We start from the raw sequence: 25,299 nt of genomic DNA on the forward strand, positions 1-25,299 counted from the left end.
CGCACTGGTGTCCATGTGAAGCTCCTTGCCCTCCCTGATGCCTTCCTTGTTTCCTCTACACTACTTCCTGTTTCTCATCCTCTCTCCCTTTCCTGATTTCTCTTCTGAGAGAACTCTCCATCCCTTTCATGTGCTATAAAGCCAGCAGCATGCTCTTCCACAGTAATGAAAAGAATTTTGCATTCCTTCTTCTTCTGTTTCTTAGGATTTTTAAAAGTAGTTCATGATCCAAACCAGATCTTAAGACTATATGGGTGGGACAAGTTGTCTCTATGATGGCAGTCACCTCTTTTCTGACTTTGCTTTCTCCAAGGCAGGGGGGAGGGAATTAGAGTTGTCAGTGCCATTTCTTCCTCAATGGTCCCATCTGCCACAGGTCAACATCAGGGTTTTGCTGGTGACAAAAAAAGGAACCCCAGCAACACAGAAGTTCTGAATCTCAGAGGCAAGGCTTAGGATGAGTCTGGTTGAGATGCACAAAGCCCTGGGGATCTGGGCAGATCTTATTCACCAACCCCCTTGCAGAGTGGCTGTGGGCTAGAGGCTTGTTCTCTTTGTCCAGTGGAAGAGACAGGGCTCATAGCATGCCTGCCCTAGAACACCATTCCCACAATGAAAAGAGCTTCATGCACCTGGTCAAACAGCATGCTAGGATCTACTGGTTTGGATCTAGAATCTCAATGTTTTCCACCCTGCCTTCCCGTGTCACACCTTGGTATTTACCAAGTATATCCTTTGGGCCACTGGGGTCTATTTCCAAGCTTGAAATCAAGCAGCAACATAGCCATCTCCAAAACCATCAACAGAGCCACATTATAGGCAAGAGAAAAAAATGCCATTGAGCAATTAGTTACTCTAGATCCCTTGCAGAGTAAGCAATTAGCGACTCAGAAGAGGGGAGTTCCTGCTGCTCCACCTCCAGAGGCAGGGAGCAGAGAAAGCAGGAGGCAGGAATACACAGCACAGGCTCTATCTAGGAAGCATTCCTCCAAAGAGAGCGGGCACTTCAAATCCAAGGCCCCACCCTCCCCCACAGGCCACAGTGGCTGGGAGCCGCGTGCCAGCCTCACCTGGTTATTTCTTCTTTCAGGGCAGCAGGGTCTGCAGGGTAGAACTTCACACGGAAGCACATGGTGAATGGAGGTTGGGCTGCGGGAAAAGGTACCTGTTAGGAGAGACCCTCTCAAGGAGGTGGCTGGGTTCCTCTCCTCGTATAAGGTTCTCCCCGGAGTTCCCCCTTGAACTATAAGAAAAATAATCCCTGTGCGGGGCTAGACAGAAGGTTCAGCAGTGGGAGTGCTATCGAGGACCCCAGTTCAATTCCTAGCACCCACATGGTGGCTTGCAACCTTCTGTAACTCCAGGGCCAGGGGACCTGATGTCCTCTTCTGGCTTCCAGGATACCAGGCACACATAGGATGCAATACATACATATATACATACATACATTCATACATACATGTAGGCTAAACTAAAAAAACCTTTTGTGGTAGGGCCACAATATACTAGAACTGTGGAAAGTTACATATGCAGAACAAGTCTCACTACCCTTGGGGGTTTTCTCCCCTCCTCCCAATGGTAAAGCTTAGATTCTTCATGAATACTCACATCTCAGTTGCTTCACCACTGACTTTGTAAACTCCAACCAATGCTGAAACAGAGAACACAAGACAAGGCAACCCCGTGAGAAGCGGTGTCATGTGAAAACTCTTTTATCCAGTTGAAATGGCGAGACAGAGAGCAACCTTCCTGGAGTAAAAGCAGCCCCAAAGCTCATTATGAATAGAGGTTTGGAGAGGGAAGTGGTGTTCTGTAATAAGCATCCACGATGGACCAGCTATCAAGCAGAAAATCATCTCTGCTTCAGGTGCCATTCCCAGACTTCCCGGAGACACCTCCCAAAGCAGGGCGGCAAAGCTTTGAGGCTCACAGGCACAGATAACTATGCGTGTATGTATAGTGGGCTTGGCTTGAGTAGAGAGACGCTGGGCCCAATGTTGGGTGTGCATTGTGCTAAATGCCAACTTCTTTTGGCAGAGGAGTGGGGAGGAGGGTGTTGGTGGCAACTGTAAAATGTATTGTCAAGAAGAGATTTCAGAGAGAAGAGAACCTAGAGATGGCTGGTATATACTTCCGTTTTTTTTTCTGAGTAGCATAGGTAGTCAGTCCTTTTGTAACTCAGGCTCTCCTGGCACACTAGGCTATTTAAAATCTTAGTTTCTTGGGATAATTATCTGTAACCAATGTCTAGAATCATATCTTGTCTCTCACAGATTTTTACAGCTAGAATATAGTAACACTACATTTTTCATTTTTCCTCATGTCACCCGAGCTTGGGGGAAGGCAGCAATGAGACCATTCCAATCTTTCTCTCTCTTTTAAAGATATTTATTTATTTGTGTGTGTGTGTGTGTGTGTGTGTGTGTGACAGACATATGAGTGCATGTGTCCATGGAGGCCAGAAGAGGGCGTCAGAAACCTGAAAGCTAGAGTTAGTGGTGGTTGTGAGCCGCCCAGCTGAACTGAACTTGGGTCCTCTGGAAGATCAGAAAGCGCTCTTAATGGCTGAGCATCTCTCCCCAGCTTGAGCTCGTTATAGATCAGTTTCTCAATATAAAATTCATTACTGATGTTTGTTGCTTTTTTTTTTTTGGTTTTTCGAGACAGGGTTTCTCTGTATTGTTTTGGAGGCTGTCCTGGAGCTCGCTCTGTAGACCAGGCTGGCCTCAAACTCACAGAGATCCACCTGCCTCTGCCTCCCGAGTGCTGGGATTAAAGGCATGCGCCACCAACGCCCGGCTGTTTGTTGCTTTTATATTAAGCAAGTAACTTGCCGATTGGTAGATAGCTAAAACTGCTATTATTTGGGGGAGTTGAATGCTTGGAGGCGGCTTAAAGATGCTAGCTGTAAGTTCCCTGAGGATAGGAACTGATTTGCTTACAAGATAATTACTAGGGCCTAGCATGCGGGCAACTTGTACTTGTGGAATGGACAAAGGGATGGGTTCCTCGGTGCCATCTTTCCTGGCTACTTCCACTTAGTCTTGGCAGAGACCTTCTTCTGCAGGAAAGTAGCCAAGCCCATGCAGACAGCATCCTGGCCTCCCTCGGTTCCCAGCTCTCAGCTCCTGGGCAGGGCTGTGGGTCATGTAGTTAATGGACCCACTAAGAGCTAGTTCTGTCAGCTCCACTTGGATAATCTGGGCTGACATTCTGCTCTCTTGCTTCCTCTGATCCGGCCTCCCACGAGGCTGGCAACTTATTACAGCCACTCAGCGTGGTTAAGAGGCCCTTCTCACATTACACGGCCCACCGCAGCTCTGCTTCACAGGGAAGCAGAGGCAAGAGGGGTGAATGCACGGAAGCAGCTGGGGCTTGCAGACTTGCCTGGGAAGGTGCAGGAGGCCTGTCTGGTTCAAAGCAAACTAGGGCTGTAGAGTCAGGAGAACACAGCAAATGTCAGGGATACAGTAAACAGAGCACCCCTAGACTGACAGGTAAGAAAAACAAAATAAGATAGAAATGATAATGAATGTCCACGGCATGTGGCCAGCAAAGGGAAGATGAGAGTTATAAAGAGGCTCCTTCCCTCGGCAGTAGCAAGAGACAGCTTTCGTCTGGACAGTGGCTGAGAGCTTAGGAGATGACTGAAGCTGGAGAACCTTAGAAGAGTTGGAAAGCTGCCACAGCTTGTCTGAGGGATTTTAGGGATCCAGTGGAAAATGCTTGGGATTGTCCCAGCAATATGGTGACAGTCTCTTGTAGACTGAGTCTCAGAACTAATAGTAAATCTCATGAGGTAGGATCAGGGAAAGAGGCAAGAGTCAGAGGGAAACAGGTCAAAGTGGACCATCTTCATACCCTGAGGCTTGAAAGACAGAAAAAAATCGAAGAAGGGCGGAGGCTCAGGCTGAGTTGAAACAGCAGGGTGTGGTATGAAGCAGCTCCCCCGGAAGAGAAGGATGGGGAGTGAGGTATTCACTTGCTCTACCTCTATCATGAACTATTGGGTTTAGAATAAAATCATCACAGGTCATTTGAGGCCCTATGTTTCTTTTCTGAGGCACAGGATCACTCCACTCTTGGGCTACCGTATGTGACTTCAGCATGACTCCTCGGAAACCACAGTCTATAGAACCTGCCACTCCTGGGCTCCGGACTGGCCTCACCACTTACCTTGGCTGGACAAGCTGTCTGGAGTCTCACACCACTTGCTTTAAGGATTACATGACAGAACATGAGTGGAGCTCTTGGCTTAGCACCAGGCTCACTCAGTCTACATGAACCTGCAGCGGAGCTTACTTTCCATAAAAGGCCATGTTTCCCAATCTTCTCTTGTTCATCCTTCCTTAATCTTAACTCCACATACATGCCTTTTCCCCTCAAGAACATTCTGACTTAACTAAAAAAATGATCAACAGGATGCATTTTGCCCCTTTACTTTATATATCACTAGGTTTGGGGGAGATGAAGTGATCTGAGTGTGTAAGAACCCCTCCCTTTTTAAGGAGAGAACACTTAGCTTGAACAAATTCTGCCAGAAAATTCCCACCACTTCCTAGAGAATGGGCACATACAGCAGCGAGGACAGTTTCTTGCTGTCCAGGCACTTTGTGGCGTCACACTAAGGTCCAGAGCTAAGGACAGCTTGTCAACTGAGTGGAGCAAGTGACAAACATTGAGGGTAAATCTCCAAACATTGATGCTGCTCACAGCTCTGCTAGGCTGGGAGGGAAGAGTCAAGTACATTAAGAGTGGGGGCAGGGCTAGTGAGAGGAAACCCGAGAGGTAGGTATCTTAGAGTCTTTTCTAAAACTCACATCTTTAGCACACAACCCTAAACATGACTTGGAGGACAAAGTGCCTCAGACAACCAACAGGCAGCATTTGATGGAGGCACGGTAAAGGGCATATCCACTCTACACATGTCGTTTTGGGTAGTGCAGGGATGCTGTATCTTGTTAGTTTTCCAAGACCCCAATAATAGTAGAGACAGTCCTGTTGGGAGTGGTCAAGGAAATCCTGGACCTAGGAAGGAGGGCTCTACCAGAGTTATGAAGCTCTGTAGGGTTTGTGACGATATCTTTGGAGAGTGGCAGATGAGCATGGGTGGCGAGGGAGCAGGAGCATACAGCCTGCACGTGTCTGCGTATTTTCCCACTTTCTAGGGATGACAAATAGCATATCCTCACAGTCGCCAAAGGCATGATGAATCAAAGCTGCAGAAATGCAGGTGTCTGCAGGCTGGGAAGATGAGGGTGAGCATCAAGGCACTGCAAATCATCAAACGCATTGCTTCAGCAAATGCTTACTGAGTGCAAGCTGCATTCTAGGCCCTGCACTGGTTCCATGGGAGACAATGATGGATGAGATACAGTCTGTGTGTTCCCCCTTGGAGCAAAGCTTTCATAACACAGCGTAAGAAGTGCTATGATGGATAGGTATCAGAGGACATAGGGGGCCAGAGAGGAATACACAGCAGGGTCAGGGAAGACCTTAAGTATGACAAGAAGGTAGCCTTGGGGCTGGAGAGGCGGCTCAGTGGTTATAAGTGCTTGTTGCTCCTGTAGAGGACCCAGGTTCAGTTTCTAGCATCCCTGTCAGGAAACTCACAACTGCCTGTAACTCCAACTCCAGGGAATCCAACATGCTCTTCTGGACCCGAGGGCACTGGTGTACACGTGGCATGCGCACACACACAGAGACAAACACACACACACACACACACACACACATACACACATTAATAAAATAAAAATACATCTTCAAAAAGAGGCAGGTGGATCTCTGTGAGTTGGAGGCCAGTCTGTTTTGCAAAGTGAGATCCAGGATAGACAGAGCTGTTATACAGAAAAAACTCTTGTCTCAAAAAACAAAAAACAAAATACAAAAGAAAAAGAAAAGGGGGTGGTCAGGAGAAAACTAGGGAGTGTGGAATGTGAGGAAAAGGAGACACATGCTCCAGGCAGGGAAACTGAGAGACTGGGGTCTGAAAAGGGACATAGAATTCTGGGCGTCACAATATATGGCGAGACCACAGAAGGGAGGGGGCGGGTTGGGGAGGCGATGCTGGAGACGCTGCAGGGCCCAGGGAAACGGACTGGCTCCTGTCTGAACACCGGCCTTTGCTGAGGCCTGCAGTCTGCAGCTGTCTTTACTGCACAGGGTGGAGGAAGAACTACAGGCTTTGCAAGGTGCTCAAGGCTTACATCTGCCTGGCTCACTCTGTCCTGCCAAGGCCAGGCTGGCATTGCCTGAAACACAGGTCAGTCCATGCACTAGAAAGGAAGCAAGAGATACCCGCTTTGTAAGCCAGGCTCCAGGACCTCAACACTTGCCCTCCAGTCATGCCGCCAGTGGGCATCCATGGGCAAATTGCTTAAGCGCTTGAGGCTACCTTCATGGCATCTGTGAAATGCCAGGTTTCCTCAGTTGTTCTCTGGCTCAGGTGACTTTCAGGTTGAGTGCTACTATCTGAAGTGATAACACCAACTACAGGGTCTGGCTGGTCCCTGACTCCCGAGGCTAAACTTTGAATATGAGTCACATGCATCCAAAGATTCAGGCCTGTTAGCTAACCCTGTGCTCCATTTGTGCTCTCAATTTTGACTTACCCGTTGTTTATCTGGGTCCACAAATCGAATCCCAAAGTAGTCTTTCTCAAGTAGGTTCAGGTGGTGGCAAAGGAGGTCAAACAGGTACTGGCCTTTGGCATCTCTCTGCAAAGAAAACAAGCTCCATTGAGAAATGTGTATTCTTCAAGGTGACTTGTAAATGTGTGGCATAAGAGGTGTATGCATGTGTGTGTGTGTGTGTGTGTGCATATGTATTAGTGTGTAACTCTTTAGGGTGATTGTGTGTTTATGTGTGTGCGCGTGCATGCATGTATGAGTGTATCCGTGTATTATGTGCATGTGTGTGCTCACATGCACACATGAAAGCTAGAGGTCAATGTCACTGTCTTCCTTCTGAAACGAGAGCTCTCACTGAATTTGAAGCTCACTGACTTGACCAGACTGACTAGACAGCAAGCTTCTCCAGCACTGTGGTGCCTGACTTTTGATTTTGTTTATAAAATGATATAAAGATGATTTATGAGTTGCATGTGGATATGAAGGCAGTGTACATGCATAGCTGTCTTCCACAGCGTGATGTTTCACAGTCTCTGGCATTTGGAGACTTCTAGCACCTGGGAGAAACTCAACAACTTCACACCACAGAGAGATGAGAATTCTTAAATTCATCCACTGTTCTTTATCTCCATTGCCAACTCCACAGGTCAAACCATACCTATCTTGCAGCTGGTCTATTTCCTGAGCCTTCTAGTACATTTCACGCTCACCCTGCTTGGTCTTTCTCCACACAGTAACCAAAGTGATCACAACTTAGACATCATGTCTTTTGTTTGCCGAATAAGTAAGACAAGCACAGTACAAGCTACTCAAGTGTACAAAGGAATGTGCTATAAAGTTAGTTCCCATCCCCTCCTAGTCCCCCGCTCCATGGTCTTCCTAGGGGCAGCCTGCAAACAGAATATTATGTAATAGTCTATATGTAGGTGCATCTATAGGCATGGATGTTGCCTCTTTTTAAAAATACATTATATATTTATACATACACACTATATATACATATATGCATATATATAGTACACACTATGTGTGTGTGTGTGTATACCATGGTGAGTTTGTGAAAGTCAGAGGACAATTTCCAGGAGTCAGTTATCTTTTTCCCACCATATGAACCCAGGGATTGAAACTTGTATTATTCAGTTAGGCTTGGTGGCAGGCCCCTGTATCTGTTGGGCCATTTGCTAGCCCTTACAACACATTGATAACACATTTTACCCTAGTATTGGGGATCCAGGGGCTTACAAGCGCTCTTCCCTGAGCTTCTCTCTACACCTCCACAATTATACATACAGTTTCTTGGTTTTGTTTTGTTTTTTTTGTCTTCTTCTGGAGTTATTTTGCAAATCCTTCTATAGTAGCACACAGCTATGTCTCAGTCCATGCCACTGTGTACAGTCAAGCGAACCTGATGTTATTTGCCCAGGAAACTGCTCCTAATCTATTACAAGCAACATGGCAGTGATCTTTAATTACACTACTCACTTCTGCTTAACACGGTCAGTGTCGTCCCATGTTCTCAGAATAAAGTCCTAGCTCTTGCCAGGGTCTCTAATGTCCTACCTTAGCTTAACTGTTGCCTCTGTCTGAGCTCGTCCCAAATCACTCTCTGTCCTCCACTCCAGCAACAGCTCTTTTGCCCTGAACACGCCACAGGCTATGTTTCTGCCTTCCTGCCTGGAACACGATTCCGTAGCTCCTCTCGCCCTGCTACTCTGAGGTCCTGGTGCCAAAGCCCCTCTGCAGAGGTCTACAGAATGGCTGGCTGCCCCCAACTCTGCATCTCAATTCCCTGTCTATGTCCCTCACGACACTTACAATACTTATCTTGCCAACTTCTTCCCTTGGTTCTCTACCTGCTTGGTCTTACACATGGCAGGCAGGGCTTCATTGTAACAGTTGAATAAACCACTCAATAAACAGAAGGTAGGTTGGCTGAAAGGTCACATAGAATATAACTCAGACCTTCTACTTCCCAGGCCTGGCTGGGTACCCTTGGTGAGCCAGGAGAAGGACCTACAGGGACCTGTCAGAACAACTGGAGCCCTGCAGAGTTCTGTTTTTACAGATGTCCCAAGTTGCTCTGCAGCTCGGCTCAGCCGCCCTCTGGTCTGCAAGTTTATGTTTAACTTTTTGTCCAATTGTCAGTGTCGTATAGGAGCCAACGAACTTACCCAGTGAAGTGGCCTGGTCCATGGACAGTCAAAGAAGGGCATGGCCCTACCCCAACAACAGGTACAGTATTAAGATTTTCATGAAAGGCTCATCCTTTACCAATCTCCTCCGCCAGCTCACCCTATACTACAGGAGAACTAGGCAGGATGCGCAAACTTTTAGCAAATATCTTAAGGAGCTTACTCCTGCAGAGGCTGAAAGGTGAGTGCCATACAGCTCAGTTAAAGGAAGGAGCCCCTTCTTCCACGTGTGCGGGCTGATGCTCCCTCTTACAGCACATTCTTGAAGCAGCAGCCCCAACCCTACACTCTTTGGTCTCCTGTCACGGTGAGACTTCTGGCTGGTGGGCCACAAGCCAGGTCTTTAAAAGGACTCTACTAGCAGCAGTTGTCTCTTGGGGCAGGGTCTGTCCACTCCTTCCTTGTTGCTACCGTAGAATATGAACTTACATTCCTAATTAGAGTCCTCTGGGAGGGGAGGAAGTGTGTTCAGCTCAGTCTGTGCAGCATGTTCTAGGCTAGTACTTCCCTCAGAGCAGCTGGAATGCAAGAGTAGAAGACACTGGCAGGGTGTGGTGTTTTCAAACATTATTCACACCATGGTAGTTACTGCCTTTTAAGAAGATAGCATGAGTTGGTTTTTTTTTTTTTTCAAGACAGGGTTTCTCTGTGTAGCTGTAGCTATCCTGGAACTAACTCTATAGACCAGGCTGGCCTTAAACTCACAGAGATCTTCCTGCCTCTGCCTCCCAAGTGCTGGGATTAAAGGCATGCGCCACCACCACATAGCTGAGAGCATCAGTTTTGGTGGCAAAAGAAGCTAATTTCCAACCATACAGAAACCGACATAGGGAAGGTATGAGACAAATACTGCCATTGGTTACCCTGGAGAAACAGGCATCCGTGCTATTAGCCGTTCAGCCACAAAGTCAGAGCTCCAAGCCTGAGCCTGTTTGTCTTCTGACAAGGAAGCAGAGGCAGAGGACCCAAAGCCCTTATCCCCAGCTAAACTTGGAGGTATTCTCTTCCCAAAGACGTTATCGGGTCATAGTAGCTTATTAAAGTTTTAAAGTGACTCTGTGTTTTATGAGTCACAACAGTACATACGCGTTGAAAACATGTAAGTGAAGGCATTTATTCTCTGTGTGGTGCAGAGTGACTCATGAGCCTCTGAGCATCACTCTACAGCCGAAGATGGGAACATTTATGTTTCTGCTCCTTGGTGTATCTGATTCCGGGTCTCTGTTTTGACTATTCTTTCACAAGGGGGCAGAGGCAGCAAGGAGAAAGCAAGTTTGGGTCAGTGACCCAAACCACTTAAGGTTAATTGCATTTTCTGCCTCATAATAAACAGCCTTGGGCAGGAGAATATTAACCTATCCCGGGTGGAGTCAGGCATGGTGCACCCTGGCGGGGACGCAGCATGGAGAAAGCCCCACTCGCTAACCTCCACTTTCCCCAGCCTGCCAAGCTGAGGGGCACAGAGATGTGAAGTCCAAACTAAAAGAGGCTGCATGAGAATGAATAATCATGGCTTCCTCCATTCTGGGCTGCATGGGTTACAGGAGAGCTTTTACGGGATCTTAGGGAAGGGGTAAGATGGAGGGGCGGAAGAGGCAGGGGTAAGATGGAGGGGAGGAGGAGGCAGGGGAAAGATGGAGGGGAGGAGGAGGCAGGGGAAAGATGGAGGGGCGGAGGAGGCAGGGGTAAGATGGAGGGGAGGAGGAGGCAGGGGAAAGATGGAGGGGAGGAGGAGGCAAGGGTAAGGTGGAGGGTTTATAGAAAGAGGGCCCTGTGATTCTAAAATACCAGCATCCAGGAACAGGCAAATCCACACTAAGACTGAAGGGCTTCATGGGAAAGGCAAGAGCTGAACAAGTTGTTCTTGGAGGCCAGGCTGGGAAAGGATAGGCGCCAGGGACAGGACAGTTTTTGGCCACTATTCCAGCTTAAATTTAAATTTACTGCAGACGGAGGCTTCCCCAGTCCCCAGTTTCCTGGTCAGTGCCAGGGCCCGTGTATCCGGGGTTCAGGCGTGCATGGATGTCACAGAGGAACCAACACATTAGCTCATCTTCTCAGACTCAGGCACATACGAGTGAAGCAGAAAGAGTGACAATTCCTGGGGCATTTTCTGCTTTCTGCGTGTAGTCCACCCTGCGTCCAGCCCAGCTTTCTGAGGCAAAGGGAGCTTGAGGGCCATACGTGCTGATAGCAGGGCCACAGATCCCCTAACCTTAGCACTTGCTAAACTCTTACACATTTTCTTTGAAGCAGGGAACTCTTGCTGAGCTCCCGACCTAGGAGCTCACTTTTTTTGCTTTGGTATCAACCAACGGGATCTGTTCAGGACCTGCTGAGGCTGCAGCTAGAAAAGCAACTGGTTCAGGAAGCTCATGGCAGGGGAGAGCCCCTGAGGGCCATCTGTGGGGATACAGTGTCTCACGCTGGCTGTCATAGGGTCAGGTGACCATGCAGCCCCTGGCAGAGTGGAAAGTCTGGTGTGAAGGGAAATCAAGAGTTCACAGGGAGAGAAGATGGTACTCCGTGAGACATTGTCCTCACTCATCCTCAACAAACGCAGACATCACCACTCTATGTGGAAATGCCGAGAGCTGGGGTGATTTTCACTATGGTACACTGATCTAGGTAGGTTCATATGCTAGGTTCGTGCCGCAGAAGCCCTGTTGGCAATCCTTGCTCAGGACAGAGAACTGGCTTAGGTGGGTGCAGAACATGTGCACGCACCTTGTGAACCCATTTAACTCATTACATGTTTGCTATGAACCCTCTGCCAGAGAGCAAAGGCTGCAGGTATCATCAAACCCAATTCACAAACCCAGTCCTGCTCTAGCAGGGTAGGGTGTCTGTTCCAGAACACTTGTCCTGGTCTCTAGACTGGGTTCTAGGAGGTGGAGATGGAGGTGGGCCCAACCCTCTGCCTCCTGCCTGCATCAGACTCCTCAAGGCTTCCCAGTGACACTGTTATCTTAGCATTATGTCCAGCCTTTCTTTCCCCACCCAGTTCCTGGGACAGCATTCAAACTACACCCCCTTGTGGAAGGGTAGGAAACTTCCACAGCAGGGAAGCAAATCCTCTGAGTTCAACATCGGGCAAGTGTGGGACAAAGCCCAGGTGATATAGGGAGAGGCGGTATGTTGTATAGGTCATTTTCCCTCTGTGCCCTCATTTCCCATCACCTAAATGATCTCATGTCCCACAAACATGCCTAAAACCTCTGATTTTATTAGGTGGTAGCAGTTATCATTATCTTTGTTCATCTACTAAAACAGGACTTTAAAAAGCTTATTTTAAAGTTAATTTTAATTAATTAGTTTTTTTGCCAGTAGGGTTTTATGTAGCTCAGCTGACCTCAAATTCCCTTTATAGCAGAGGCTGGACTCAAACTCCTGATCATCCTGCCTCCAGCTCCAGGCATGAGATGTCATGCTTGACTTTTAATTATTTTAAAAGGGTGATAAAGTAGCCTTAACAATGTAGATGTTTTAGATATTTATTGCTAGGTTATGTAATTGAAAACAAAAAACCTTGGGGCCATTGCTCAAAGTAAACAGAAAGAGCAGTTAAAATTTCTTCAGTTCTAGAAACTGTCTCTATAGCAGGCCTAAGGCAGTGAGCACTCTCATGTGAAGCTCCTATCCTGTGAAGAGTCGAGGTGTCTCTCGGAGCATAAATAATTCTTGGGCCTGAGAATGTATCTCCTAATACACATTAGAGGAGCGGGCAGGATGGCTTGGTGTTCGGTGCTCCAGGTGTATCCATGGCCCAGCCTTCACGGCGGGAAGCAGAAAGCACGTCGAGGAGCCTGGCTTCCGCACGTGTGGCTGCTCCTCACGCTCGGTCTGGGCCTGGGGTGAGCGCAAGAGCCCCTGCCCAGCACAGTCACTTGTACATTCATGTCGTCTCTGCGCAGCTGCCCAGCACATCTACAAACTGTGACCCAGGTCTGGCTGAGACATCCCTGATGAAGATGGCTGCCACTGCCTGCTGCCAACTGAACATAACATTACTTCAAAGTCATAAAGTGGTGGGAAAACGCCCAACTGTTGACTTCGGGGCTTCCCTCCGCAAGGCTCTAAAGTGAACATAAGGTTACACAGATACAGGGCTTTGATATGCGCAAAAGTGACTTAGGGAAAGTGAATTTCTCTTTGGTCTCATGACACTCGGTGTACCACTGTCCTGCTGTTGGCCTTATTGTGTCCACCTTTCTCTGCCAGACATGAAGCCGGGTATCCAGTGGGTGCCAGCATAGGTTACAGTCTAGGCCTTTGTACATGGTCTTCAGGAAGTATTTTTGATTAGTTAATAAGTGAACTGGATCAGGTTAATTTGTGATCGCTGACCTTTCTGGATGAGCTACCTCCTCCTGGGTCTTCAACTCTATTACCTGGTGAAATCAGTGCAGGGAAGGAGGGAAAAGGGACAAGCTGGGGTAGGGCTGTTTTGGGCGATGCTCTCCCTGTACAAATCCAAGTCTGACACTTAACCCTAGAAATCAGCCCAGTGTCTTGGTTACTGTTCTATTGTGATGAAACACCATGGCCAAGGCAACTCCTAATCCTTCTCAACTAGCCCCAGTAACTGGGGACAAAGCATTGAAACACTCGAGTCTATGGGGGCCATTCTCATCCAAACCACCACTCACAAGATTCGTCTCATGGCTATAAACCCTTGTCTAATTTGCTTTAACTCTATGGAATATGCTGGGGGGAGGGGTTGAGTACAACAGGGGGTTCAGCCTAAATGCCATTGAGTTCCTCAAAAGATGCCTGGAATGCAAGCTGAGCTCCACAATAACTGCTTAATGCCTCCAATGCACAGACACAGGCAAGGAGAGCCGTTTTGCTTCCAGAAAGGCCTGTATCTGGGCCCTTGCCATTGAGAAGTTATTAAAAGCTCAATATTGGAAAAGATTAATCACTACATTTGCTTAATTACATTGATGCAAACCTTATAGCCAAGCTACTTTCGGAAGAATGGCAAAAACACTTCTGTGCTTCTAGGCTCATGTGGACAGGCCTATAACTCCCAGAGACAGTTAAATGTTACCTTTTCTTTTTGCTTTTTTTGAAACAGGGATTCTCCATGTAACCACCCTGGCTGTCCTGGAATCACTCTGTAGACCAGGCTGTCTTTGAACTCACAGAGATCCTCGCCTCTGTCTCCTGAGTGCTGGATTAAAGGAGTGTACCACCAGTCAAATGCCTTTTAATGGACAAGTTGCACATGTATCTTGGGACTTCTCTTTTATCTGATGTTTTATCCAACTTTCTCAAGCTATTCCTGACACCTGACCAAAGTACACAGGCTCTTGGAGTGCTATACTCAGATCAACAGACAGTAAACGACAACCCAGCACTGTTACCTGCACTGTTACTGGTTACAGGTCAGCTGATGAATGACAACCAGCACTATATACCTGCACTGTTACCGCTTCAGCCAGGTTGCTTTGGAAAGAGACTCTGTGAGACCCAGTGCAGCATGAAAGAAGTGTTCTCATGGTCCGTGCCCATGGCAGGGAGAGAAAGGATGGTAGGGACCAGAGGGAAATGCTAAGCTGCTGTGTTACTCTTCCACTGACCTGGCTGCGTCTTGGAGAGTCATGAACCTGGGGTGGCCCTTTGGTTGCTTTGCTTTAAGTCAAGACAGCAGGCCTTTTACACAGTCTCCTTGTGCAGTAACTGGGGGCATGTGGGTGAAACAAAGTCCATCCTGTCACTCATCCCAGAAAACCTGTTGTCACTAACGTATCATAGGAGCCAAACGTGTGAAGAGTGTTCTGCAAGCCTTATTACTCTGTAAGTGTTATTTTCAATGCTAACAGTTTCACAAGGAAGGTTTCTACTAATCCCACTTTATATAGGGGAAACGGAGGCTTAGCAAAGCCTAAGTATACAACCAACACATGGGCCTCAAATTTGAGTCTGCATTGTTCCAAGGCACACACTCATCTCAAACAGTGAACACACATCCTGTAAGTTCTTCATATGGCACACAGGAGCAAGCCATGGCTCCATCTGTCCATGCAGCTTGAGCTGGTGTTACAGTTCTCTGACTGTGTCTCTAAACATATAGCCACACACACATACACAGCCATTTATTGAATTCTTTTCTGAACCTGTTGACTCTTTTGACCTGGGCACTACTGACTCATGTCAACAGGAGAACCATTTTTGCTGGAAGCATTAAGGCACTGAGCTTCTCTGTGAATGCACTATATTAGTTACATACCAGTCAACAACATAAGCAAGGAAAGGCAAGCGTGGTGGCACAGGTATAGGCTGCCGGGCACACTGTATCCTCGGCAGGAAACAGATGAATGCTGGCACATCTTATCTGGTCAGACTCTCACCCCGTAGACTGGCAGTCCCCATATCTAGGGTAGGCCTTCCCACTTCAATTATGTAATTTAGAACGTTTCCCAAAGACATTCTCTTTGGTGAGTCCAGAATTCTAGGCCCTGCCAAGTTGATAGTCAATATTAACCACCACAATTGCACAATAGAGAAGCCTTCAAAACCTAACCCCAAACAATAACAACAACAACAAGGTATTCAGGCAAAAGTGTTTGAGGATTTTCAACTAAGAAATGTAATGTATAGCATCTGAAGTCAAATTGCTTACTTTTTAAAGACGTGTGTGTGTGTGTGTGTGTGTGTGTGTGTCTTTGTGTTTGAGAGAGAGGGAGGGGGGAGGGATGCTGATTGTGTGGAGTATGTGCATGTGTGAGGATATATGCTTGTGGAGGCCAGAAAAGGGCACTGGATCCCCTGGAGCTGGAGTTATTGGTGGCTGTGAGCTTTCCAATGTAGATGCCATGACCAAACTGAGGTCATCTGAGAAAACTATATGTATACATTCACACACACACACACACACACACACACACACACACATCTTTAACTGCGGAGGCTTCTCTCCAGCTTTTCCTGTGGGGAGATGTTTTTCAAACAAAAAATCTTAAATTATGGAGAATAGATATTAGCTGGTAACCAGTACCACATCCCCTAGTCTGGGGAGTCAAGGAGGCAGATTAACATGGAGCTATACACAATCCTTCCCCCACACACCAAGAGTTGTTTTTAACCTTCTTTTTCACACCTTCCGTGCTGCCTGTATAGGCCAAAGGTAGTTATCAGCTCAAGACAAGAAAGGCCGCTGCCTTAGCAGAGCGTTGCATTGCTGAGTTGTCTAGGGACAAGTTCCTGCCCAGGAGTGTCTTCTATGTTGTTCTCGGGTGTGCTGTTTTTAGAAAAAGCAGTAACATCAAACAAGTAAGATGTCCAGTTAACAGACTTGGATCTGGGGCAGCCTCCGAAGTGTTCCATAGGCACCATCAGACTCCAGGAAAGAATTCTGTCTTTCTGCCAGATAGACTAGAGACGAGGGCTAATGGGACCATTCCCTCAGTTTTCCACCCAATAGAGGATTAATCTTATTTTCGAGCAAAGGAAGAATCTCTTTCAAATTCCAGTGGGATGGAAGTTGCCATACCAGAAGTATGGTGGGGGAGTGGTGCCACCTAAAAGGACTCATGAAGGAAGTGATTCCTAGGCTTGAGCATCAAGGAGGCACAGAGGTCTGATGGCTTAAGAGGGGATGAACATCCCCGGAAATAGTACACCAAGAGCAGGATTTGTTCTAAGAATTTAAGGTAAATGTTAGAGATTGTAAGATCAGTTTGGCAGATCAGTTTGAAAGGGGTAGACAGGAGTGAGGTTGTGGAGGGCGGATGATGAGTGCCGTGGTCACAGCATTGCAAATGGCGATAATATGCGGAAGGAGTTTTAATCAGGGAAGTCACTTGTACAGATTTATGTGAATTATAGACAGTAGGGTACTTTCACGGAGGCTATGAGTAGTATGGGTAAAGAAATATCCAGGTAGCAGAATATACAGTATTTACTGAGAAAGGGAGTCACAGAACTGGGAGAATAGGTTGAGAAACTGCCTTTAAATTGAGCATTAGCACAAAGACTTTGATGAATGGGTCATTGAATATTGACTTAATTAAGGAAATAATTAAGATTTCTTAGATCACTGACTTATTTTTAGAGCACACTGTTTTGCCAAGTCCTATCTTTGAAAAGTGTTTGCTAGAACACATTTCCTTCTTGAAGTTACTAATAATGTAGCTAATTATCAAAGCATAGAAACCATGCTTATGTAAACAGAGAACCTCGACATTTCTATAGACCAGAGTAAGGTCTCACTATTTAGCACTGGTTGACCTGGAACTCACTGTGTAGACTAGGCTGGCCTCAAACTCACAGAGATCCACCTGTCTCTGCCTCTCAAGTGCTGGGATTAAAGACATGCACTACCATGTCCAGCTCAGTTTTTAAAATGTAGTAAATTGAAGATTGCAGCTCAGTGGAGGAGTACTTACCTTGCATTTACAAGGCCCTGGGTCTGATTCTGAGTAACACACACACACACACACACACACACACACACACACACACACACACACACTGATTTTGAGTAAAACACACACACAAATTCTGAGTAACACAACACACACACACACACACACACTGGTTCTGAGTAACATAACACATACACACACATGCACACACACACACACACACACACACACATGCATGCTCACGCGCGTGGTAGGTAATGAATTCTATCTAACGCAATTCTAAGTTCCCTTTCCCCAGAATGATCAACAGGACTGGAACTGAGTCGGAGTCTCAATGATAACCTTCTGTGGGTTAGTGATATTTTTACACTAAAGAGAACTCTGTGCAGGAAGCATGCCTCTGAGGGTTCAGCCTACCAGGAGCGGTGTAATCAGGGTTTTCACCAGAAGCTTGGCGGGTAGGGACTAGGTTAAGAAGCTGGATTAAGAAGATGTGGTGGTACACACCTGAACTCCAGCACTCAGGACCCAGCAAGGAAAATGAAGGTCAAGGCCTGACTGGGCTCCACAGAGAGCGACACTCTGTCTTGACATAACGTAACACAAAAAAGAAGTATATTAAAGAGAATTGCCAGTGTTCATGCATTGCCAAATTAGCCACAGAAGCTGAAAATTGTTTTTGAATTCTCCCCAATTCATTTATGTTTTCATTAGCTAAAGGACATTGGGAAATGTGTTCACACATATTTACTCACTGATTGAGTTTTACAAATTTCTGCTGCTAGGAATTCATGATTTAAGAATGTGTGAAGGTCAAGAATATGGAATTCCAACTAAAATTTGAATGGACAGCCTTAAAGACCAGAGTCTCTAGACAAAGCCCCTCCCTCCCATACAGCAATCTCATACAAAGACTTCGACGTAGGCATTTCCAGCTGCACTGACTCAAGACTCGTTATGAGATCCAACAGCTTGCTTTCCAGAGTCCATGGGGCTTTGATAACCTAAATTTAGGCTTGCTTAATAGAGTGGCTTTGCTTGAGAAAACATTTTCATTGGAAATCTGAGATGCATTTCTCCCTCAAATACTTTACTCATCTGGAACAATGGAGCAGAGGGACCAGGATTACTTAGTATGTCTTAACTATTTATCATGAAATGAACTATATATCATGAATTTATATATGTAGTCATGAGTAATAGGCATTAATGAAGAAATATAATACATATTATGAATAACAGTGCTCCACAAAAGAGAGCACCTTAATATTAAGGATTGGGGATAGGGATATAACTGAATGCTAGGGTGTTTGCCTAGTATATGTGAAGCTCTAGGTTTGATTCTCAGTACCATGAAAAAATTTGTGTGTGCATGTATTAAGTAGACCCAGAATATTAAGACCATAGATAATTTCAGAATCTGTTTTTTTTTTGCTTTCCAGAGTTCATGGGGCTTTGACAATTTATATGTAGGCTTGCTTAATGGAGTAGCTTTGTTTAATAAAACATTTACCATAGGGTCTCATACTGTAGCCCAGTTTGATCTGGAACTCACTATTTAGTCTAGGCTGGCTTTGAACCAGCAGTGATTCTCCTGCCTTAGCTTCCCAAGGTTATAGGAACCAGTTGTCACATTTTCAATGTATCTCTGTATTGAGTGAATTAGCATCCTCCCAAGTTCATACCCAGGGAGACCTTCAGAATATTCACTTATTTGGAAATGAGGCTTTTACAAATATTAGGTCAAATGAGGTCATACAGGGCTAGGGTAGACCCTGATTCCAATTTGTGTTCTTCAAAGAAAGCTACATGGAGTACAGGCATGGACAGAAGACATATAGTAACATGAAGATAGGTAGAGACAAACCATGGAAAGACATCACTTCCTTCAGAGGGACCTTGGTTATGCTGGCATCTTGATTTTGAGTGTCTATTTAGTTTGCACGGCAGGTCTAGGAAACAAGTGTGCTCTTTCCTTCAGGTCAAAAGTTCTTTGCTGACTAAACCAATAGCTGCTCTTCCAGAGGACTTGGTGTTTGATTTCCAGCACCCACAAGGAAGCTCACAACCATGTGTAATCTCAGTTCCAGGGAATCTAAGCCCTCTTTCTGGCCCCCATGGGCACTACATACATATGTAGTACACAAGAATACATGCAGGCAAAGTACACATACACATTAAAAAAGAAAAAGTTAATGCCCTCCCTGATAATGATTTTGACAACCATCTTTTTTTTTTTTTTAACGAGACAGGGTTTCTCTGTATTGTTTTGGAGGCTGTCGGTCCTGCCCAGCCTCGAACTCACAGCCATCTGCCTGCCTCTGCCTCCCAAGTGCTGGGATTAAAGGCGTGCGCCACCACCACCTAGCTTGACAACCATCTTATATACCATCCTAGAACCTCCATCCAGTGACTGATGGAAGCAGAGGCAGACACCCAAAGCTAAGCACTGAACTGAACTCCTGGAACCCAGTGACAGAAAGGGAGGAGTGATGAGCAAAGGGGTCAAGACTGGGCTGGTGAAACCCAGAGAAACAGCTGACCTGAACAAGGGGGGGAGATCTTGGACCCCAGACTGATGGCTGAGAGGTCAGCATGGGACTGATCCAGACTCCTGGAATATGGGTGTCAGTGAGGAGACCTAGGCAACCTATGGGGCTTTGGGTAGTAGATCAGTATTTATCCCTGGCACACAAATGGACTTTGGGTGCCCATCCCACAATGAGGGATGCTCTCTCAATCTGGACACTTGGGGGAGGGCCTGGGCCCTCCCTGGAACAGAACAGACTTTAGAGATCCCTCATGGAGGGCCTTACCCTCCCTGGGGAATGGAGTGGGGATTGGGAGGGGGTTGGAGGGGCTGGTAGGAGGGTGGGTGTGGAGGGGGAGGGAGAGGGAGCTGGGACTGACATGGGAAGTAAGCTTGTTTCTAACTTAAATATATAATAAAAAAGTGTTAAAAATGTTCTGCTTTGTTTGAAAAAATTTCTCCCCAGACCTGGCCACTGCGTTTCTTTCTTTCCTACAGCAAAGTACAGACTACTACCTTTCCCTCCTCTTCTTTTGAGTCAGGGTCTCTTTACAATAGCCTCTTCCTCCTGGGATTGCTAGGATTACAAGCGAGGCCATCATGCCAGGCTCAGACGTTATACTGCACTGGGGTTCTCCATGATTGACAGGTGCTTCTTTGTTTTTCTTTCTTCCTCCTCTTTCTTCTTTCTCCATGATTGACATGTCCTTATTTTTCTCTCTTTCTTTCCTTTTCCTCCTTCTTCTTTTGTTTTTTCAAGACAGAGTTTTTCTGTGTTTCCCTGGATGTCCTGGAACTAACTCTGTAGACCATGCTAGCCTTGAACACAGAGATCTACCTGCTTATGCCTCCCAAGTGCTGGGATTAAAAATATACACCATCACCACCTGGCAACATGTCTTTATTTTTCAACACCATGTCCCATTGGTCACTTTGCTTCCCATTCCCAAGCAGCCAGACACTCATTGTTTTAAACAAACCTGATTCTTGATATTATCAAAATGGTCTCCCTATTGTCCCACCTCTGCACCTTTGGACATGCCTGGAATAGTCTCTTCTTGCTTCTATTTGTTCAAATTATAGCCAGACACACACACTTAGGCAAAATGGTACTGACTCCAACAAGAATTATTTTATTCTATCATTTGCAATGTCCCATTTTGTTCTAGGTCACAATCTGAGCTCTTAAACCCTATAAATGCCTTAAGGGCAAGGACTATTTTCTCTTGTTATTTTAGTAGTCCCTAAATATATATCTTGACTTAATTCCTATGGTGTGTACTATGTATAGAGTCCTTTTGACATTGAATGTGGCCTTGTGTTATTTAACGGTTTCATATATGTGTGCATTAACTCCATTAATATTTAAATTCTTCATACAGCTAAGGTCAGAGCTCATCACAACTGTGTTATCAGGGGTCAGGTAGAATTTATACACAATACTCGAGGGTCCTCTGCCTGCCTCTCCCCCGGCAGGATTCTCCTCCACTTCTTAGCTATGTTTGGCCTCTATGGGTACAGAAACTGCATCTTCTTTCCTTCCCTCCATGACACCAGATACAGTATGTCTTTAAGCCAGTAGCTACAAATGGGAAACTGGCCCCTGCCACCTCTTTCTTCCAAGGATAGACCAACTTCAGCGTCTGCCTGCTTTTACTAAACCCCAGAGCTGTGAGATGGATCTGTATGATGTGCTTTTTGTATTTTTTCAGTATTTATCATCATCGGTGGGTAAGTTGGTTTCAACACGAAACGCTTTGTCATTACAGAAAGTAGAAACTGCCTTTGTTATAATGTTGGATGTCAGTATTTATCCCGGGTATACAAATGGACTTTGGGTTCCCATCCAACAATGAGAGAAGCACTCTCACCTTGAACTCCCAGGGGAAGGTCTAGGCCCTGCCTTGGATGAAATGACAGACTATGGATACCCCCATGGAGGGCCTCACCCTCCCTGGGGAAATGAGGGGATATTTGAGGGGTTGGTGGGAGGGCGTGGGAGGAATGGAGGGAAAGGGCAAGGGACCTGGAATTGATATGTAAAGCAACCTTGTTTCTAATCTAAATTTAAAAATAAAAATAAAAATAAAAAAGAATCGGGTGGGTCACTGCAGACACAGCACAGCTTCCTCCTCTTCAGAATCTATCCCAAGATGATCACCTTTCCTCTGACTGACTCCTTCTCTAGCTCTCTCAAAGCTCTCCAGTTCTCCTCTTCCTCCTCTTCTTCATCATCAATGGCTTTTTGAGAGAGGTCTTCATGTAGCCCAGGCTGGCCTGGCATGTAGTTGAGGATGACCTTGAACTTCTGATCTTCCTGCTTCCACATCCCATGGATGGAATTATATGTATATACTACCACACAAGGCTGCTCTTTTTAAAGGTTTTCTTTCTTACATTTATTTTTAAGTGTGTGTATGTATGCATGTATGCTGTGGCACCCATGTGAAGGCCAGAGAACAGTTTTTGTCTTGCCTCCACCATGTGGGTTCTGGGGATTGAACTCAGGTTAAACAGGCAGTAGTGTCTTACCTTAAGCATTCTTGCCCACCCTGGTCTCTTTCTTAAAGTCTGTTTGTGACTGCTGGAGACATGCCTGTGGATCTGTTTCTGCTTCTTATGACAAGGGCAGCCTTATAGAGCATGCCTCCCTGGCATCTTTCTTCCTCCTCTCAGTACTGAGTGTGTGTCCTCATGTGCAGCATGACTGTGAGTGCCTATGATCTGACCATTTCTCCTGTCACGTTCATGACTTCACATACATGTGGAAATAATACAGGAAGGGAAGTGTGCTCAAAGATGGCAGAACCTGAGCTCTTATGTGCCAGGCACCTTATTTACACACATCTAAGTAGCTCCACTTTTCAGATGAGGATGCTCAGGTTCAGAGTCATTGCTTGTTCCGTCTTCACCCCAACACACGGCTTCTGTGGCACTTCTAACATTCTAGTGCAAACTGCTTTAAAAACCATGACAAAGAGGTCTGAGGAAGCTGGATCGTGCTGCGTACTCGGAAGAGGAGGCTTTGGGGATGTAGTGGTTGAAGGAAGGGGTTTAAAGGGAGAGTCCTGCTAAGTGCAGCAGGTGGCTTGAGGGAATCTACAGAGAGATGTGACCTCAGACTTCATCTTGCTCTCTTAACCCCCTTTTCCTACAGTCTAGACCCACAGCATCCTGTCTGGTTTTCAAACATCCCAAGCTCATTTTAAAGATAAACACACTCCAAATGCTGGCTTGGTTAATTCATTTACTAAAGTTAATCAAGACAGCTTTTTTTCCAATTCAGTCTTTAAACTTTGAGAAAGCTTTTAAAATCCCCGAATATCTTGTCCATTTGGTCCAATGGGAAAAGAAACCCTTATTACATCTGAAGAAGTGACTCCATTTAAATTTACTACTTGTTCTAACTTGCCTCATATTGTTATGACAAACACCATGACCAAAAGCAACTTAGTGGGGTGCGGGGAGGGTTTATTTCAGCTTATACTTTCAGGTCACGGTCCATCATTGAAGGACATCAGGGCAGGAACTCAAGCAGGAACTTGCAGCAGAAACCACAGAGGAGTGCTGCTATCACTAGATAGTTCATGCTCAGCTAGCTTTTTAATACAGCCTAGGACACCTGCCTGGGGAATAGTGCTGCCAATGGTAGCCTGGGCCCTCTTACATCAATTAATAATCAAGACAATTTCCCACAGACACGCCCACAGGCCAGTCTGATCTGGGCAACTTTCAATCATGTCTCCCTTTTCGGTGACTCTAGGCTGTGTCAAGTTGATAGTTAAAACTAACTAGGACATGACAATTTAACAAATATATTTAAGTAACTGGTTTCATTTTATGACAGCCCTAAAGCATGAAATCTTAAATGGCTTACTTTTAGTTAACATTACCTAGGTCTGGCTGGTGGGTATTTACACTGGATCTGAGAATGTATGTGAAGAATACTAGTTATGAAGGATACTTTTGGAAGATTACAAAAACCCATGCATGGATTCAAATTTTTTGTGTATACTTTGTTTCCAACTCCACATATTTAGAAGCTATGATCAAAATTTCACTCTGGTACATTTAAGTTAGATGAAAACCTAACATCTGAAACTGTCTTTCTATATCGTTAATACATTGTAAATTGTTTATAGAAAAAAACAACTTATAAAAGAAAAATCCATTTGGAATTCTAATTTTTATTTTAATTAGTTTTTTTTAAAGACATTGTCTCTCTGTGTGAACTTACTATGAAACCATGAACTCACAGAGATCCACCTGCCTCTGCCTCCAGAGTGCTGGGATTAAAGAGGTGTGCTACCACACCTAGCTCTAAATTTGATTTTAAAGGCATGGATCTTGTGATCTCTGGCTGTGGTGGTTTGAAATAAAATGGCCCCTACAGGCCCACAGGAAGTGGCACTTTTAGGAGGTGTGGCCTTGTGGGAGTAGGCGTGGCTTTGTTGGAGGAGATGAGTCACTAGTGGGTGGGCTTTGAGGTCTTAGAAGCTCAAATGCCAGTTCACTTCCTGCTGCCTGCAGATGAAGATGTAGAACTCTCAGCTACCTCTCCAGCACTATGTCTGCCAGCACGGCTCCGTGCTTCCCACCAGGGTGAAACAGACTAAATCTCTGACCTGTAAGTGAGTCCCAATGAAATGTTTTCCTTTGTAAGAGTTGCTATGGTCATGGTGTCTCTTCACAGAAATAGAAATCTTAATTAAGACACCGCCTTTAAGGAAATTTCAAGGAATAGAGAGGTATTAAAAACAGAAAGGAAGCACTCCTTTAATCCCAGCACTTGGGAGACAGAGGCAGGTAGATCTCTGAGTTTGAGGCCAGCCTGGTGGATAGAGAGAGTTCTAGGAAGCCAAGGCTGTTACAAAGAGAAACTCTGTCTTGAAACATCTCCAACCCCCTCCCCCCCCGCCCCAGGAAACAACAACAACAACAAAAAGAGACAGAGGAATGAGGAAAAAAGAGGGAGGGAATGAGGAATTTGCATCACTGACAACCAGGAGGGAGGACGGCCACTCGGGAAGGGAGCACAGTTGCACATTTAGAGATAGAACAGAGTCCAGGGAAAGCTTTGCTTTTCAGAAAGTCAGTTTCACTTATTACCGAGGCAGAGGCAGCTGAAACACATGAAAATTAACAGGTAACTCTAGCCTTTCTCCACCTAAAACTCCCCCAGTATGGAAAACTTTCTATCCTAGACGGCAACAGCTAACAAATGATTGGGCTAACATTTTAAAAATAGCTATCTATCCTCAGGCTTCTCCTCCTGCAAGTGGACATGCTGGAGAGGGGCTGGGAATGGAAAAGAGCTGATCTCTTGTTGGATGAGTACCATGTCCAGTGTGGTGCACGCGGTACTTAACCGTGACAGCATCCTTATGAGGTAGGTGCTATCGTCAGGACTACTTGATGGATGAGAAGGAAGAGAAAAGATGGGTGACTTTCACAATAAGTGACTGAGCTGGATAACCACAGACATGAATATATCATCACTGTGTTATAAGGCATTTTCCAAAGTCGACAGAGTTAAGGAGGCTGAAAGGGTACTATACGCATAGCCGGCTGCT

The 25,299-nt window shown here is 45.8% G+C and overlaps 1 protein-coding gene across 8 annotated transcripts in view; it reads right to left on the minus strand.

Moving 5' to 3' along the window:
* Positions 1-25,299, minus strand: part of Frmd5 (FERM domain containing 5) — a 275,096-nt gene that overhangs the window by 39,749 nt on the left and 210,048 nt on the right. For all 8 annotated transcript variants that reach the window (XM_005068525.4, XM_021226284.2, XM_040746162.1 and 5 more), the window contains 3 exons: positions 6,615-6,719; positions 1,609-1,651; positions 1,071-1,149 (listed from right to left, as the gene is read on the minus strand). In XM_005068525.4, coding sequence (XP_005068582.1) covers positions 1,071-1,149; positions 1,609-1,651; positions 6,615-6,719 — 227 coding nt within the window. The remainder of the gene's footprint in view (positions 1-1,070; positions 1,150-1,608; positions 1,652-6,614; positions 6,720-25,299) is intronic.

This window comes from Mesocricetus auratus, unplaced genomic scaffold (genome assembly GCF_017639785.1).
Source record: "Mesocricetus auratus isolate SY011 unplaced genomic scaffold, BCM_Maur_2.0 Super-Scaffold_100004, whole genome shotgun sequence".
NCBI lineage: Eukaryota > Metazoa > Chordata > Mammalia > Rodentia > Cricetidae > Mesocricetus > Mesocricetus auratus.